Source organism: Hemiscyllium ocellatum, chromosome 19, assembly GCF_020745735.1.
Source record: "Hemiscyllium ocellatum isolate sHemOce1 chromosome 19, sHemOce1.pat.X.cur, whole genome shotgun sequence".
NCBI lineage: Eukaryota > Metazoa > Chordata > Chondrichthyes > Orectolobiformes > Hemiscylliidae > Hemiscyllium > Hemiscyllium ocellatum.
Genome location: NC_083419.1, coordinates 43,443,262 through 43,461,862, shown reverse-complemented (window position 1 = coordinate 43,461,862; position 18,601 = coordinate 43,443,262). Strand labels below are relative to the sequence as shown.

Genomic DNA, 18,601 nt, shown 5'->3' with positions numbered 1-18,601 from the left:
GAAACGTCGAATCTCCTGTTCCTTGGATGCTGCCCTGACCTGCTGCACTTTTCCAGCAACACATTTTCAGCTATTCACATACCTGTCCAAATGCCTCTTAAATATTGCAATTGTACCAGCATCCACCACTTCCTCTGGTAGCTCATTCCATACATGTACCACCCTCTGCGTGAAAAAGTGGTGAAATAATTATTTCTACCAATGTGCTCCTTTCTCACTAACCAACCGCACTTTCCCCTGGTTATCTTCTCCTTGCTATACTTATGGAACATCTTGGGACTCTTTCCAATCTTACCGAAGTGTTTTTTTCTGCCCCCTTGGGTCTCTCAATTGCTTTCTTTGGCTACCCCCTTCATTTTCTATACTGCAATAGGGCATTCTAGAAAATCTCCTGCATGTCTATGCTCTGGTGCCCTGAATTGGATGCAGTATTCCAGCAGGGGGCGTCACCCCAGTGATTTGGCCATTATGATGGGTAATGAAGCGTATTGTCCATCCACTTTGGAATTATATGTGTACAAGTTGGCTACAAATAAATGAAACTAATAATACTCGAAATAAACGTGGAAACTTTGAGAGTATGTGGCTTCCAGCGATACCAGGAGCCTGCATTTGTTCAGGAGGCTGTATGTATTATATATAATAGCACTTTAACATGATATTATTTTCGGGATGTTTGATTGTCTAAAGACATTAAAACAGCCGCAGAAGCAGCTTCGTTACCAACATAATTCCAACACACCCGGAGCGCGCGCGCGCGCGGCCGGCTGTTAGCGAGTTCGACTGCTCGCGCCAGTGAGTGCATGCGCGGGCAGGGGCAGGGGCAGGGGCAGGGCGCGGCCGTGCGCTCGAGGGGGGCGGACGCTGCGTGTCGCGAGCGTACGGGGCGGGGGCGGTGGGAGCTGGAAGTGGCCAGGAGGAGTTGGAGCTTGTCAGTCAGTGCGGAACCAACCCGGCGGACATAAAACCAGCCTTTTTGACGGTGAGAATGAGGGCAGTTTTAATTAAGTTGGGATCCGAGCTTTGAGCTGCCGGGCGGTTTGTGAGTGGATTTGTTGTTGAAGGGGGTTGGTGTGGTGTAGTGTGGAGGGAGAGAGAGAGGGTAAAGGCCTCGATCACTCCTGGTGAACGCAGAGGGGCAGGTTATTGTGCTGGAGAGCAGGGGCAGCACACTGTGAGCGAATGCTTTACAGCGTTATTCAGTTGGACCCCACTCTCCCGGAGAAAAAGTTTAAAGGTGAGAGTTTGTTCCGGAAGTTTTCTAGCTGCATCAGGTGACGCAACTGTGTTGGTATGTTCTGGGCTTGGGCTGTGCCTTGTTCTGTGCCCACAAGCGCCGTGTATGTCCGGTTACAGTCTCCCTTACTGTACTGACAGACACCGTGTTCACCAGATTGTGCGGTCTACAAAACAAAAATGAAGGCTTCTCATTCATTCCAAGGTCACAGATCCCTTGGTTGGGTCATAAAATTATATTTGAATAACAGGAACGGGATTTCTCTGCCTGTTTAGTTGGTGTGCTTCGTGGGAGGGGGGGAATTGTATAAGGGTTTAACGTCCACTTCAAGGTCTTGGTTGGAATGTGTTTTCGGATGCCAAAAAAATAGTAACACAGTGTGGTTTAAAAACCGCCATCAAGATAAGCTAGCACATTATTAATTCTTTTAGTTTAATGAAGCTGAACTTAAAGTGGGACACTCATTTTTTTCTCTACAGGGAATTGCTTTTACGATTCTAGTTTGAGTGTGCTCTTTTAGTTCAAAAGTGTTTGCTTTACACGTTTTTTTTTGCCCAAGTATACATCAGGTAAATTTCAGACATGGGTGTCTTTATTGTTGACCAATAATCAGGTTAACTGATATTAAAGATTGCGTCAGTGTTCCACCTTCATTTCTCAAGTAGATCTCCTTGTGAATTTAAGTACTTTCATAGCTATAGCAAGGTGTGTTCCACAGAGATCATGTTACATTTAAAGGGGTAGTTTAAATTGTATTCACTAAGATCCTAACTTGTCTTTTACTGTTTTACTACTCAGTTTTGTATAATTTATTCAGTTGAGACTTTTTGTCATCTTACGGGTTCCATGAATTTATGTTTGAGGAACTACCTATTTAAAGAAAAATAGTTGAATTCAATGTTACTTGATCTGAATCTAAGTTCAAGCTGATTGTCTTACCTAAACATGCTTGTATACTAGGGTCAAAATTATGCTAATATTGGTGCCAATATTATGAAACAATTATTTCAAACAAATGTACAAATAAATGGAAACAGCCTAAGCACAAGCAATTTAGAAATAAGATTGAGATCAAAGAATCAAAGACACAAGCTACTTGTTTTAGTCTTGTGGTTTATAATATCTTTTGGAAACGTTGATTAAACTAAAGATTAAAATTTCTTAGAGATCTCCATTGTTTACACTGTCAAGTAACTTTATTTACATTTGTCAATCCTTTGATTGGATTTCATGGATATAATGATGGCAGAACTTGGTTCATGCTGTCATTGTTTTTCTGAAATTACATAAACTTCTGGAGGCTGCTTGTATGTCATGAAAATTAGAGATTCTGAAGTTAATGTTTCACTGCTTTTTCAGTCATGTGCTGTTGTAGAAGTCAGTTAAGAATCATCGAGTGACAGCTTGCTGTTTTTTAACTAACCTGTAGCTTTGAATTCATTCAAATTTGTCTCATTGAAATGGAACCGAGTTTTTAAATTTACATGAACTCATTACCACTGTTGAAAAATTTGTGGGGAAATCAAATTTTACATTTATATAATGTCAATTTTTTTCCACTCTGCTAAACTATCTTTAAATTAAAAACTGAATTATCAATCAGTCTTTATGTCCTATTCTTCATTTCACTCTTTATAATTTCTAAAATGTACAATTAGTGTATTTTACTTCATGATTTGCTATCTGAGAATTCTTTAATATAATTGCTTATATTGATGACATCATTTTTTGAGGAAGATCTCAAGATTCCTTAGTCTTGCTTTCAGGTTCAAATTAGTATTGGAAAAGGTGCAGCAAAGAATGAAATTGCAAGGAAGGAGTCTGTTTGATTCATTATTCCTGCATTGGCATTTTGTAAGTCCTATTTCTCTGCTTTATCTCCAGTTTTCAATGAGATATGTCTCCAATTCACAGTTGAGTTATTGTTGAATCTGCTTCCTTTTAGGCTGTGTATGTCATATCCTGATGACTTGGTGTATAAGTAATATTTTCCTTTGTGTTGCTCCTCTCTTTTTCTTTCAAATCTTAAATTTGTCTTCTGTTTACCAACCTTTCTGCAAAGTCACATCAGAGATTGCTAGAACCAGGCAGCTTTCAAGATTAACAGTTGCCTTATCACTGACACAATCCAGGCCATTTTACATAGGGCAAATAATTTGATTGAGGAGAAAATGTTAAATATCTGTGTGGTTGTGGGGAAAATAGTAACATTGGCTGTGAACTTGTTTCTACCATCCAGCATGTCTTCCTTTTTTTAGGGTGCTGTGTTGCAGTGAAAGGTCAAAGCTTTTTTGGACTGCCTCCAATGACAGCATTTCTTTTGTTCTATACTGGGCTCAAAGCTGTTCACAGTACTCCTCTATCCACATTAATAAACCACTTTCAACATCGTGGACTTATTATGTAGCCTTAAAATATACCTTTATCAAGTGCCTTCAGAAAATCAAAATATTTTACCACCACTATTTACGCTTTATTTATCCTGAGTATTTAGGGTGTAGGTTTGCTCGCTGAGCTGTTGGTTTGATATCCAGACATTTCATTATCTGGCTAGGCAACATTATCAGTGGCGACCTCCAAGTGAAGCAAAGCTGTTGTCTCCTGCTTTCTATTTATATGTTTGTCCTGGGTGGGGTTCTGGGATTTGTGTTGATGTCATTTCCTGTTCATTTTCTGAGGGGTTGATAGTTGGTATCTAGATCTATGTGTTTGTTTATGCCATTGTAATTGAAGTGCCAGGCCTCAGGAATTCTTTGGCATGTCTTTGCTTAGCCTGTCCCAGGATAGATGTGTTGTCCCAGTCTTGTGGCAGTCCTTGCATGGAATTTTGTCCATGGGTTGTACTGGGTCTTTTAAGTTTGTTAGTTTTTGTTTGAGTGTGTTGGTGGGTTTGGGTTTCTGGCTGTGTTTGGTCTGCTTGTCATGGTTTGTTCTTGAGGAATCTGCAGACTGTATTTTTTGCGTATCCGTTCTTCTTGAATATGTTGTACAGGTGGTTCTCTTTTTTCCGAAGTTCGTCTGTGCTGCAGTGTGTGGTGGCTCGTTGGAGTAGTGTTCTGATATAGCTTAATTTGTGTGTTACCATACATCAAAGAAATGACAGCCAGACTACGAAGACCCCTTGAGTAAAAAGTGAGGTCTGCAAATGCTGGAGATCAGAGCTGAAAATGTGTTGCTGGTTAAAGCGCAGCAGGTCAGGCAGCATCCAAGGAACAGGAAATTCGACGTTTCGGGCTAAAGCCCTTCATCCTGAAACGTCGAATTTCCTGTTCCTTGGATGTTGCCTGACCTACTAAGACCCCTTGGAATCCTAGTAGCACACAAACTCACCAACACTCTCAAGCAAAAACGAACAAACTTAAAAGACCCAGTACAACCCATGGGTAAAAAAAATGCCGTCTACAAAATTCCATGCAAGGACTGCCACAAACACTACATAGGACAAACAGGAAGAAAGTTAGCCACCAGGATACACGAACACCAGCTAGCCACAAAAACACACGACCCTCTCTCCCTCGTAGCCCTACACATGGATGAAAAAAAACTATTTTGACTGGGACGACACATCTATCCTGGGACAGGCTAAGCAAAGACATGCCAGAGAATTCCTAGAGGCCTGGCATTTCAACCACAACGCCATAAACAAACACATAGATCTAGATACCATCTATCAACCCCTCATAAAACGAACAGGAAATGACATCAGCACAAATCCCAGGAACCCCATCCAGGAGAAAGATATAAATAGAAAGCAGGAGACAACAGCTTCACTTCACTTGGAGGTCGCCACTGATGATGTTACCTAGCCAGGTAATGAAATGTCTGGATATCAAATCTACAACTCAGCGAGCAAACCTACACCCTAAACATCAACCTGAGCAACAAACCTTGCATCCTGAGTATTACTCAAAGAATTTTAATAAATTTGTCAAAAATGATTTTCCCTCTATTGGAGACTCTGCTTGATCGTTTGTATCTGCCCTATTAGTGCATGCATTCTAATGGATTCTACACTTTCCCAATAATATGTGTTATCTGTAATAGAATAATAGTTCTGTAATATAAAGGTGATATTAATGCATGGGCTCAACTTTAAGACTACAGATACATGTTGGATAAGTCACTTAATAAAACCCACTAAACCATTGTGATGTGATCTGTTGATGCTATTACTTTACTAGAATAAAATGATGACTATAATGTACGAGGTTGTATGTAGATAATTGATTCTTATTTCTCCACAGCATTGTGCATTCTGATATTTTGTCATGCTGTAAGGAGGTCCAGAATAAAGTTGTGTTGCTGGACACAAAGGCAGAATTGATTCTACAGCTTCACTCATTTTCAACATTTGGAAGTTTCTTAATAACAGTACAGTGTTCAAGTATTAGTAAAAGGGAGGCAAGTTTATCTAATATAGAGGCTTATATTAAAATAATAGTTGAGTAAAGTTTAGATTTGTGCTAGATTTTCTTCCTCAAATTTTGAGATTTATGGAAAATGAAAGATGTTGACATAGGAAAGATTATTTTGTTTTAGCTGTTAAGTCAGTCATAAGGCTTGATGATTTGTATCCAATTTCTTCATGCTGAAGTGCACCACTTATCAGGCTCTAAATTTTGCGTCCTTTAGGGTTTTGAGAAAATACGTGAAATATTACCACTCAATTTATTCTTTCCATGCTATTTTGTACTTCGTAAACTTATTTACTTCAATTGCATTTATTACTACATTTATCAAATTGGATTGCAAATCCACTCGCTTATATAATTATGTAATTTAGTAGATTAGAATGAAAATTCAGTAACTATGAAAAAGTGATATTTATAAGTTTGTATTTAGAAACGTCAACTTTTTGTGCATGAAGGAAACATACCTAATGGCATTTTTCCATTTATCATTCATTATTTTAATTTAATGACTAATTCCAGAAGTAGTTCTATTGCAATTAAATACATGTCTATCTTGCAGATTTTATTTTGTTGACATTGTGACCTTTTTTATATTGTTTGACTTTGGTTGCATTGGTGAAGTGATCTACATTAAAGAAGTTTATTTGTTTTTGCTCTGTATAGGAATCTTTTCACTCTGCACTAATACAGTTGTATAGCTTTATTTGTTCTATAGAATGCAGAATGGTTCAAAGAACAGTATTGATCAGTAACCTTGAGAGACTTGAAATGTTCTCATAATCTAAAAAGTCTTATGAAATACTTGTTTTATTGGATAATATCCAAAAGGATAATGTCGCCAAAAAAAGTGGCACTTGTCCTCAAATAGTAAAAATAAGGGAAATGAATGTAGTGAATAGTTTAAAAATAATGAATCTTTTATTGAAGAAACAAACAAAGGGAAATATTTTTGTCTGAGAGGATCCTGAGTCTTTGGCACACTCTTTCCCAGAGAGCAGTGAAGCAGGGTCATTGAATGTTTTTAAGGCAGAAGTTGAAAGATTCTTAAGCTACAATTACCTTGTTTTTGTTATCAGAGGTGAGCAGGAATTTGGAGCTGAAGCTGCAATCAGATCAGCCATGACCTGGTCAAATGGCCTACTTCTAATTCATATTTATTCATATAACAATTGTTTTATTAGCTCAAAATCTTAGATTTTCAGTAATTGCTGCATATGTAGGCTATACTTTCACTTAGAAAGTGAGGACTGCAGATGCTGGAGATCAGAGCTGAAAATATGTCGCTGGTAAAGCGCAGCAGGTCAGGCAGCATCCAAGGAGCAGGAGAGTTGACATGATTCCTGAAGAAGGGCTCATGCCCGAAACGTCGACTCTCCTGCTCCTTGGATGCTGCCTGACCTGCTGCGCTTTTCCAGCAACACATTTTCAGCTCTATGTTTTCACTTACCTTATTTGACAACTGTTTATCATAAACTTTAATATGAAGTAAGTTACATTTTTATAAGATGCTACCTGATGATGGAGTAGTACTCTGAAAGTTTGTACTTTCAAATGAACCTATTGGACTATAACCTGGTGTTATGTGATTTTTAACTCTAAGATTAAATGCATTGTTGATTTTTCCATAAAATCGAATACTGGCAGTGTGTTGATCTTCTTTCTGTATCAACTGTAAAATCAAGGTATGGTAGAATTGTGTTGATGTTAGTTAATTGCTAATATTGTCTTAGGCTAGAAACCTTATTTATTTCCTTATACGTTTTGTGAAACATTTTGGAACACTGATATTGAAGGTGATGTATAAATGCATCCTGCAAATCATTTATTTCCTTTTAGAGTAGCAGCATAAGTGGTGAGAAAATGACCGGTAGCCAAATAGCACATTATCTAATGTGACTGGGTAGGGTGGAATTTTTTCAATGTTAATTGATTAGCAACTTATTGGCTTTTGTGTAGCAAGAATTTTTTGCTTGGTTGTGATGTGCTTGATAACCTGGTGATGTGAAATCCTGAAATCAAGTGGGGATTAGTTGATATAACTGAGGGAAATTTGTCTTTCCACATCCTTGTTTAAGCAAACCCAGTTTGTCAAGGTCACAAATTAGGCTTTGTGTTTGTCAGTTTTCTCTTGTGGTATTGCTTTCATTTCCAAGTGTGTTAAATGCATAACTTCAAAGATGTAGGTAACAAGCCACTGCAGAAAAAACACAAAAGTGTGAAATAAAAGCACAAAATTCTATAAATACTCATGCTAGCAGCATTTATGGAGAGGGAAACGCACTTAATGTTTCATGCTTTTTAATCTGTTGAGTATTTCCAGTGTTTTTTCTTCTTGGTTCAGATTTTTATTATTTACCATACTTTACTTTGAAACAAACTATTGTTTTTGCTTTATACCTTTTGGCAAAGTTAAAACAACAAATGCTGGAAGTATTTGTCAGGCAAAATCTGTGGAGACAAACAGTTAACATTTTAAGGTTAATGATTTTTTACCAGAACTGAAGAAGGGTTGAAATCAAGAGTTTTTAAGCCAATAGAAGAGGGAAAGGGGACGGGAATAACAAAAAAGATCTTTTGACAGGATCGAGGACAAGACAGATTAACTGGCATTCGTTATTTAAGAGTCAAAGAGAGTGTAATGTGTATAGTAAATGTTTGTGTCTAGATAAGGTGTGTTCGACTATATTGTGACCAGCTGAATACAACTGTTCAGTTATAAGCCAGCATAGAGTTTTTGGACAGCAGTAATGTCTGTACCTTTTGAACCAGGAGGTCAGGGTTCAAGTCTCCCCTCCACAGGTGTATAACAACATCTCTGAATAGATTGATCAGAAAATATCTACAAGCCAGCAAAAAGAATGCTAAGCTGGCCACCAGAGTTTGTGATTTAAAGTTTGACTGAATGGTGTATTGAGTCCAGATGCTGTTTCTTGAGCTTACATTGAGCTTCATTGAACATTCTAGCAGATCATGAAAGAGAAATCACAATGTGACCAAGGAGGATATGCTTGTTTGTGGATTGAACTGAAATTGGAGTTGTTCTGCAAAACAGTTACCTGTCTGCATTTCATTGCACTGATGTAGAAACCATAAAGTGAACAGCAAAGAAAAAGTGGTAAATTTAAAGTAGTACAGGTGAATTTTAGTTTTGCTTGGAAGATGTTTTTGGGACCGAGGATAGTATGAGGAGAGGAGTAAAGCAACAGATGTTTGCCTCTCCTGTGCTTACATGGGAAGGTACCAAAAGGAAGGAGTTTTAAAGAAACTGAGGGAACAGCTCCTTCATGCCAAAAGGACAGTAAAAATGAGTCTGGTGGTGTCATGCTGGGAATACTTAAAATGGTGAAGGATAATCTGTTGAACAGAGGCTATTAGGGCTGAAATTGAGGATGAGGGGGGAATTGCCATTCTTACATGATATGGAAAGTAGTCCTAAATTGCTATAAAAAAACTACACTTTTAAACAAGAGTTTTACTGGGCTGAAACCTGACTGGCCTTCCCTCCTAAGCGAGCAGGAGATGTGGCTAGCTGAAACCTTTTTAATTTTAGGGGACCAGAGTTTCCTAAATGGAACCTACCTTCGTCAGAAGTGTGCAAAGCAGCCACAGCCAACCCAGCACCAGTAAACAAGGGTAACCCCAAAGAAATGGGGCACAACATGGATGTAGAAATCTCTGAATCCAGCCAGCAAAAGTTTCAAGGGAAGAAGCCTGCATCTCTCCTGGATGAGCAGGAGATCTAACTAACATCTTTCTGACCTTGGAGAGGGAACAGGAAAGTTTCCCATAAGATGCAGATATTGAGGGGGTTGCGATATTTAATTGAGGAGCTGCTGTTCAGTGCAGCAGAAGCTGATTTGGGGCACTTATGTCGGAGACAAAATTGATCATCTTGGGAATGAACCTCCTCAAAAGTAACAGAATAGGGAAAGTTAGTAACCCTGAAGTTTCACCACAAGAGTTCAAATGCATATAAAATACAGCAAAACACAGAGTCCAGTCAACTGATGAGTGTCTGTTGGAGGGTCCACACATCTGAATTAGTTAGGAGTGGTCTGTTTAGAAGGAGGGATTCGTCAAGTCCAGAATCTTAAACTCAATTAGTACCTTCACCAAAGAGTAGTTGGAAGATATGGCCATCTTGATTGAAGCTTAGAGAAAACCTAGAATGCCTTTAACACCACTTTGACTTCCACAATGTCACTGACAAGACTAGTAGGACCCAAATTATGCTCATCAGGATGATCTGCTAATTTATAGCACCATAAAGAAAATCACTGGTTAAGTGGACAGAAACGTTGTGCTATAATTTGCCTCTTCAGCTTTTTAACCTGCAAAAAAAATCACTCATTTCAGGAAAGACCAATTTTGTTGTTAATGCTTTAGCCATGTACAAACTGAGTGGAGGAGGGAAATGGCATTGCACACTGAATGTTGTTTGTTTGACTTACAACAGTGAACGAGAGAATGAATCTTTCTTTTTCTGCAAGAGAGCCTGTTTGTTTTTATAAAAATAGAACTTTTTGAGCTCCAGAGGAATGTCCATGTTCACAAGTCATGGAGAAGAAATAAAATTTTGAAAATCTATATCTTTTGGTTTAAATTTTAAAATTAACTTTGGTCTTGTGATGCAAGCTATTACTTTCTGTTAGAATTCTAATCAGTCACCAGGACAGAACTCCAACATCATCCTCTTGTAATCTCACACCCTTGTGTTTTGTGAACCTTGCTGTCCACATTTGTAGGAAGACCAGCGGATGAAATGTTTCCAGCAGCCAGTACTGATCAAAGCAGAGCTATTAAAATTTGTTATATTTGAAATGGTGCTAGTGACTTGCCCATGATCTCATGCAACAAACAATGACCCTGACCAGAGGCATAGACACTCCTTATTCGACTGAAATTTGATTCATCCAGGGTCAGTCACAAAAACATGCCTGGTTTCTGGAGAAGTTAACTGTAATTTCTGGATCTCACTATATTAGCCTAATAAGTAGTTTGCTGTTAACATAATTCTACTAAGAATCGACATGGTGACACTGTATTCAGACTCCTTGCTTAGCTAATCTTTCCTCTAGTCCAAATTTCCTCCAAAATCTTATTTCTGGAAGGAATCTTTTATTCACTTGAAAAGTGGATTAACCTTGTTGCTACCATCTTAATCACACAGGAATTCTGCTTTTAGTCAACTACACCTTTGTATCCCTTTGGAAAAGAACATCCACGTGTCATTGGTTTTCTAGATTTAATCAAAAATGACATGATTTCTTGCTCATGTTTTGTGTGTTAAATTATGCTTTCTTATCAACACCTATTTTCTTTTACCTGTGTGACAGTCATCGCTTGGGTTTGAATACATTAATAAATTATGCTTATTTAACCCTAAAGACAGTTTGTTGCAGGCCATTTAAAAAATTGACTTCCCAATTTAGAATTTGAGAGGGGAACACACCACTGAATTTAAAAGAAAAATCAACATTCAAAGAATGCTGTCTACTCACAATTAGAAAAGAATAAATATAATAAGAGCGTGAGAGTAGGAGTGGCCATCTGGCTCTATTGAGCCAACTCTGCCATTCAGTAACACCATGGCTGATATTTTCATGGCTTCAGCTCCACTTACCTGCCCTTTCACCGTAACCCTTAATTCCTTTTTGTTCACAAAATTATCTGTCTTAAGTTAAAAAGCATTGACTGAAGTAGTGTCAACTACTTCACTGGGCAGGGAATTCCATAAATTCACAAACCTCTGGGTGAAGGCGTTCCTTCTCAATTCAGTCCTAAAGCTGCTCCCCCTAATCTTGACGCTGTGCCCTCTTGTCCTGTTCCACCTGCCAATGGAAACATCCTCTCTACTCCTATCTTATCTATTCCCTTCGTCATCTTATGTTTCTATAAGATTCCCCTCTCATTCTTCTAAATTCCAATTAATATAATCACAGTCTACTCAGTCTCTCTTCATAAGTCAACACCCTTAACTCTGGAATTAACCTAGTGAACCTCTTGTGCACCCCTTCCAGTGCCAGTGCATCCTTTCTCAAATAAGGAGACCAAACTGTGCACAGTACTCCAGGTATGCTCTCCACCCCAGCACACTGCACAGCTGCAATATATCTTCCCTGCTTTTAAAGGGATTGAGTTTAACAATGAAGGGCAAAATTCCATTTACCTTCCTAGTTACCTGTTGTATCTGCATACCAACATTCTGTGATTCATGCACAAGGACACCCAGATCCTTCTGCATAGCAGCATGTCGCAACATTTTACCATTCAAGTAATAAGCCTTTTTATTATTGTTCCTACCAAAATGGATAACTTCACATTAATTAACATTTGTATTCCATCTGCCAGACCTCTGCCCACTCACTAGAACTATGTCATTCTGCAAAGTTTCACTGTCCTCTGTGATGACCTCAGAGCATGGATAAGTACTTGGAATTATGCTGTTGTGGTCATTAGGGAGATGGCTAATAGTTCTTGGATGGTTTTTGGATGTTCCAGACTTTAGATGTTTCAAAAAGAATAGGAGTGGGGGAGGTAAACGAGGTGAAGGAATGGCATTGCTCATCAGGGATAGTATCACGGCTGCAGAAAGGGAGATCGGCAAAGAAGGTTTGACCACCGAGTTGATGTGGGTGGAAGTCAAAAACCGGAAGGAAGCAGCCACCTTTTATTGAGAGTTTTCTACAGACCCCCCCCCCCCAGTAGCAGCAGAGACGGAGGAGCTGATTGGGAGGCAGAGTTTGGATAGGTGCAGAAGCAATAGGGTTGTTGTCATGGGTGATTTTAATTTCCCTAATATTGATTGGAACCTCCTTAGTTCAAATAGTTTGAATGGAGCAGTTTTTGTCTGGCATGTCCAAGTCCAGTTCCTGACTCAATATGTAGATAGGTTGACTGGAGGGAGGCCAGATTGGATTTGGTGCTTGGCAACAAATCATGCCAGATGTCAGATCTGTCGGTGGGAGAGCATTTTGGTGATAGTGATCACAGCTCCCTAACCCTTTTACTATAGTCATGAAGAGGAATAGGAGCAGACGGTATTGGAGAGTATTAATTGGGGGAGAGGGAATTGCAATGCTATTAGGCAAGAATTGGGACCCCTAAATTGGGAACAGATGTTCTCAGGAAAATGCATGACAGAAATATGGAGATTGTTTAGGAAGCACTTGCTGATAGTGCTGGATAGGTTTGTCCTACTGAGGCAAGGAAAGGATGGTAGATTGAATGAACCTTGGGTGACAAGGGACGTGGGGCATCTACTCAAGGGAAAGAAGGAAGCTTAAAGTTGAGGCACGGATCAGACAGGGCATTAGAGGGTTACAGGGTAGCCAGGAAGGAACTAAAGAATGGACTTAAAGCTAGAAGGGAGGCATGATAAAGCTTTAATGGGTAGGATTAAGGAAAACTCAAAGTCATTCTATACTTGGGTGAGGAAGAAGAAGTTGGCCAGAGTGAGGGTAGTGCCAATCCGGGATAGTGGAGGGAACTTGTGCTTGAAGTCAGACGAGGTAGGGGAGGTCCTTAATGAACCAGTATTCAATACTGAGAGGGACCTTGACGTTTACGAGGACAGCATGAAACAGGCTGATATTCTAGAACCGGTTGATGTTAGGAAGGAGGATGTGCTGAAGAGTTTGAAAAAAACATAAGGATAGATAAATCCCCGAACCAGATGGGGTGTACCCTGGGTTATACAGGAGGTGAGGAAAGAGATTGCTGTGCCTTTGGTGATGATCTTTGCGTCCTCATTGTCCACTGGAGTAGTGTTAGATGATTGGAGGGTTCAAGAAAGGGAATAGGGATAATCATGGGAATTACAGACCAGTCAGTCTTAGGTCTGAGGTGGGCAAAGTATTGGAGAAGATTCTGAGAGACAGGATTTACTTGAAAAACCATAGTTTGGTTAGAAATAGTCAGCATGGCTTTGTGAGGGGAAGGTCATGCCTCACAAGCTTTATTGGGTTCTTTGAGGATGTGACAAAACACATTGAAGGTACTGCAGTGGATGTGGTGTATATGGATTTCTTCAAGGCCTTTGATAGGTTTCCCATGGTAAGCATATTCAGGAAGTAAGGAGACATGGGATACAGAATTGGCTTGGCCCATAGAAGACAAAGGGTGGTAGTAGATGGAAAGTTTTCAGCCTGGAGCTTGATGACAGTTGCTGTTCTGCAGGGATCGGTTCTGGGACCTCTGTGATTTTTATAAACGACCTGGATGAGCAAGTGGAAGGATTGGTTAATAGGTTTGCTGATGACACTCAGATTGGTAAAGTTGTGGATATTGTGGAGGGTTGTTGTAGGTTGTAACGGGACATTGACAGGATGTCGTGCTGGGCTGATAAGTGGCAGATGAAGTTCAATGTGGAAAAGTGTGAAGTGGTTCACTTTGGAACATTTAAAATTGAAGCAGAATACAGGGTTAAAAACAGAATTCTTGGCAGTGTTGGAGAAACTGAGGGATCTAGGTCCATGTCCATTAATCCCTCAAAGTTGCCAACCAAGTTGATAAGGTTGTTAAGAAGGCATATGGTGTTTTGGCTTTGATTAGCAGAGTAATTGAGTTTAAGAGCCATGAGGTTATGCTGCAGCTCTATAGAGCCCTGGTTAGACCACACTTGGAATATTGTGTTCAGTTCTGGTTGCCTCATTAGGGGAAGGATTCCCAAGCTTCCTCAAGAGAGTTAATTTGAAAATCTGATCTTATTGTTATGTCGACCACCACAATTTGCGCTTCCTTCTTCAATACCAAGTCCGGGATCACTTCACACTTTTCCACATTGAACTTCATCTGCCACTTATCAGCCCAGCACGACATCCTGTCAATGTCCCGTTACAACCTACAACAACCCTCCACAATATGAGAGGGTTTGGAAGAGATTTACCAGGATGTTGCCTGGACTGGGGGGCATGTTTTATGAAGAAAGTTTGAGAGATTTTGGACTTTTCTCATTGGAGAGAAGAAGGGTGAGAGGTGTCTATTGCCCTTTTTAAATGATGGCATCACATTTGCTGTTTTCCAATCAGCTGAACTGCCCCACAATCCAGTAAATGTGGAAAATTACCACAAGTGCACTTGCTATTTCTCTTGCCATCTCTTTTAGTATCCTGGGATGCATTCCATTAGAGTCAGGTGACTCATTTATCCTTTGCTCCATTAGCTTACCTAACACCACCTCTTTGATAATTGTTTCCAGGTCCTCACCTACCTTTGACTCTGTCAACTACTAGCATGTTAGTTGTGTTCTCCACTGTGAAGACCGACTCAAAATACTTATTCAATCCCTTGGCCACTTCATCATATCCCATAACTAAATGCCCCTTCTCATCCTCTAAAGGACCAGTGTTTACTTCAGCCACTCTCTTTTTCATTCAATATACTTATAGAAATGTTTGCTATTCGTCTTTATATTCTGTGCCAGCTTTTTCTCATGTTCAATTTTTCTTTATAGTTCTTTTTGTGGCTTTCTGTTGACCTTTAAAGCTTTCCTAACCTTCTAGTTTCCTGCTGATCTTGGCCACTTTGTATGCCTTCTCTTTCAATTTGATAACCCCTCTTACTTCGTCAGACACCCATGGCAGATCACTCCTTTTCTTGCAGTTCCTCCTTTCACTGGAATATACTTTTGCTGAGCACTTTGAAAAATTGCTTTGAAAGTTGTCCACTGTTGGTCAACTATTCCACCATAATGTGGGGCAGTTCACCTCTCCTCTTCCTTGGAGAGCGAGTTAGGAAGGGAAACACTGAAAGGAGTGTTTCAAATGGATAGGACTCAGTGGAATATCAGCAGTTAATATTAGTAGATAGCCTACCTCTAGAAGTGGAAGCAAAGAAGTCAATAATGTGAAGAGTCAGAAGATGAGCAGGGTGAACATTCAGAACAAAGTCAATGAAGTTTTCCAGTTCATGGCAAAACACGAAGGGGCATCAATGTACTGGAAAAAGAGATTAGGCCCTGAGTAGTACTGAAATAGATTAGATTAGATTAGATTAGATTAGATTAGACTTAGTGTGGAAACAGGCCCTTTGGCCCAACAAGTCCACACCGACCCGCCGAAGCGAAACCCACCCATATCCCTACATTTACCCCTTACCTAACACTACGGGCAATTTAGCACGGCCAATTTAATGGATGTTCAAGAAAGAAGCTGAGAACCCTAAGACCATTATGGTGGTGATGGTTGAGCAAAGGATTGGATGTCGGGAATAATGATAAAAGGCTAATGATTAGGGCCAGGAAACATCATGGATGTAATTAGAAAACAATTGTGCAAAGGGAGAAAAAAATGGGGGAAAATAATGGAATCAAGACCAAATAAATAAGTCCCATAGATACAGAAAAGGTCTGCAACAATAGATTAACTGGTGAAGACTTTTTTCATAGATTTTGAGGAGAGTTAGAAGTGAACTGCTGGGGTTTGGTGAACTTTGAGATTGGAACCTGTGGAAGGAATCATACTGTACTCGCTTTTTACAGTTGAACACATTCCATAACAATTGTTATGGGAGACATTCTTTAAAAGAATTACATAGGGTATGTTGTTTGGGTTATCTTTAGTTCCCCCAGCTCAAGAATGCTCCATCAATTTCTCTTGTGTATAAAGTAAAGATTTAATAAAGTACATTGAGTTGATCATAATAATATTTCAGTTCCGAAGGCGTAATATCAAACTCAATCTTAACTTTGTTCCTCTCTTTAAAATGCTGCCCAACTATTGAGTTTCTCCACAGTTCCTGTTTTTGTTTCACTGTGGATCCTGATTTGTTTTTATTTAAAGGTTTTGGTGTAATTTTAATAATTCTGAAATTTTTTGCATCCTTTTTCAAAATTCTTAAGAATTATTTCATGGGATGGCGGGTATTTCTGGCAAGGACAATGTATGTTACCGATCCCTTAATTTTCTTTCAGGTGGTGATGAGCCACTTCTTGGAACTCCACCTTCTTGTACTCCACCTTTTGCAGGTATACCTTCAGTACATTTTAAAAAAAGGCATTCTAAGATTTTAATCCATGATCTCCTTGTCCTTTTCAATGGTGGGAGTCATAGGTTCGCAAACTGCGGTTGAAGAACCTTTTGGTGAGGTGCTGCAGCAGGAGCTGAGTTACTCACTACAGAATTTCTGGTTGACGACCTGTTTTTATATTTACAGCATTTATGTGGATGGTCCAGTTTAGTCCATGTGGGGTCAACAGTAACCCCCCCCAGAATGATCATACTGTGTAATTCAGCATTGGTAATGCCTCTGAATGTCAAACAGAGGTGATTAAGTTTTCTCTTTTTGCAAATGATCATTGTCTGGAGCTTTGAACCAAGTTTTACAGTTACATTTGTGCTATCAGTAGACATTTTTTGAGTAGCAGCAAAAGCAGTGCTGTATTGGGGAGAAGTCTGAGGTTAAAAGAATCTGTAATTTGAAACACAGACTTGATCACTCCTTTATTCAGCTTTTTTATGCTGTGGGTGTATATTTTGAGTTTCCTGAATGATGTAAACTTCGTGTATATTGTGCAATTATGCATAAATTAGAACATCTGTAGTTGGTAGAGTCCAATTTTTAATCCTAAAATGTACAGTTAAGATAGATGTTTAAAAATGCATTGGAGACTGTCAGCTAGAGTATATGCGTCTGTTTTTGTATAAACCCTTAAGGGTGGGGATGGGGGTTGCTACTTGGAATTTGACTACAAAAGCATTCCTGTTGTGGCACAGTAACCGGGTATAACCTTGGACTGTTGAATATGCTGGACACAATTCGAGTCACGTCAAGTTTAACTCTGGGTGATTTATTTTAAAGAAAAACCTCTTGCCTATTTCAGTGTTAAATAGGCGTGCAGCCCATTTGGAGGGTGTGATTTGCTATGAAGGCTTAAACCTTGTGCTGATCCATGTGACTGAAATGTTTTTTATTTCTATATTTAATTTGAAATGATGGATGAATCCCATGAGTGAATAACTTTTTTTTTAAAAATGGTGTTTTCTGGGTTGAATGCAAATCACATTCTAAAAGACAGGTGTTTAGAATTGATTGTATCCTTGACAGCCTCTAGATTGTTAGTATTAGCACTAAAATTCAAGTTGACTTTCTCATGTGTTTAATTTGAACATTTTTGAGTAATTTGATTTCAGTATTAGGAGATTTTTTTGGTGAAATTGCTGAAATAAGATTCAGAGCTTGCAATCCTGCTTATGCTAATTGCAGTGTATCTTTTAATATCCTTTTTATATACAGTAATTGCACGACTCTAACAAAGTGAAATCAGGTCTTCAGAAATCATATGACATTCCATGTGTTAAATTTGCTGCTTAAGCTGAGTTAATATCAGCAGACCTTGTAGACATTTCTTTGTCCTTTGTCACAAGACCTGCCGTGCTGCTTGATAATCTACACGCAATCTAGAAATCTGGCAAAGCATGTAAAATGTAGTCAACTTCAATAGTCTTGACACTGATGATCAGCCTGACTGGAGTGTGATCTGTAGTTGCATATTCAATTTTAAATAAACATCTGTTTTTTAAAAAAAACCAAAAAAAATGTTAAACAAATGAGGCTGGGGGAAAAGAGAGGTCGGATATCATTTGTGAAAAGAACTATTTTGGGCTACAGTATTGTGGGTGAAATAAATAAAGTATATGAAAGTCTGGTTTCTGTATTGGCGATTTAGACATTCCTGAAGGGAGAGATGAGCATTTGAAAGTACACAATTTTGTAGAGGTAGCAAAATGACATGATACCGAGGAAAGTATGATACTTTATGCCAGTATTTTATTTGTAGATTTCTTTTTGTATCTTAAAAACCTTGAATTTAATGGAAGTGCATATGAACTGGAAAACCCTACCTCCTGTGATACTAATTCAAGTCCTGCTATTTCCATAATTGTTTGTCACACCTTCAGCTGTCTACCTTATGTTAACCTAATACGTCCTCCCACATCCAATTCTAAGGTGA

At 39.0% G+C, this 18,601-nt stretch overlaps 1 protein-coding gene across 5 annotated transcripts in view; it reads left to right on the top strand.

Annotated features, from left to right (window-relative positions):
• Window positions 1-895: 895 nt before the first annotated feature.
• Window positions 896-18,601, top strand: part of LOC132824957 (protein kinase C and casein kinase substrate in neurons protein 2-like) — a 104,622-nt gene continuing 86,916 nt past the window's right edge. Inside the window, exons 1-2 of one of the 5 annotated variants that reach the window (XM_060839872.1) lie at window positions 933-982; window positions 16,562-16,615. Coding sequence is in view for 2 of the 5 variants with exons in the window: in XM_060839873.1 (XP_060695856.1) it covers window positions 1,183-1,237 (55 nt within the window). In the remaining 3 variants the exon portion in view is untranslated. Of the gene's footprint in view, window positions 983-1,013; window positions 1,238-16,561; window positions 16,616-18,601 lie in introns of those variants that run through there. The other 4 variants (XM_060839874.1, XM_060839871.1, XM_060839873.1 and 1 more) reach the window with 4 other exon arrangements.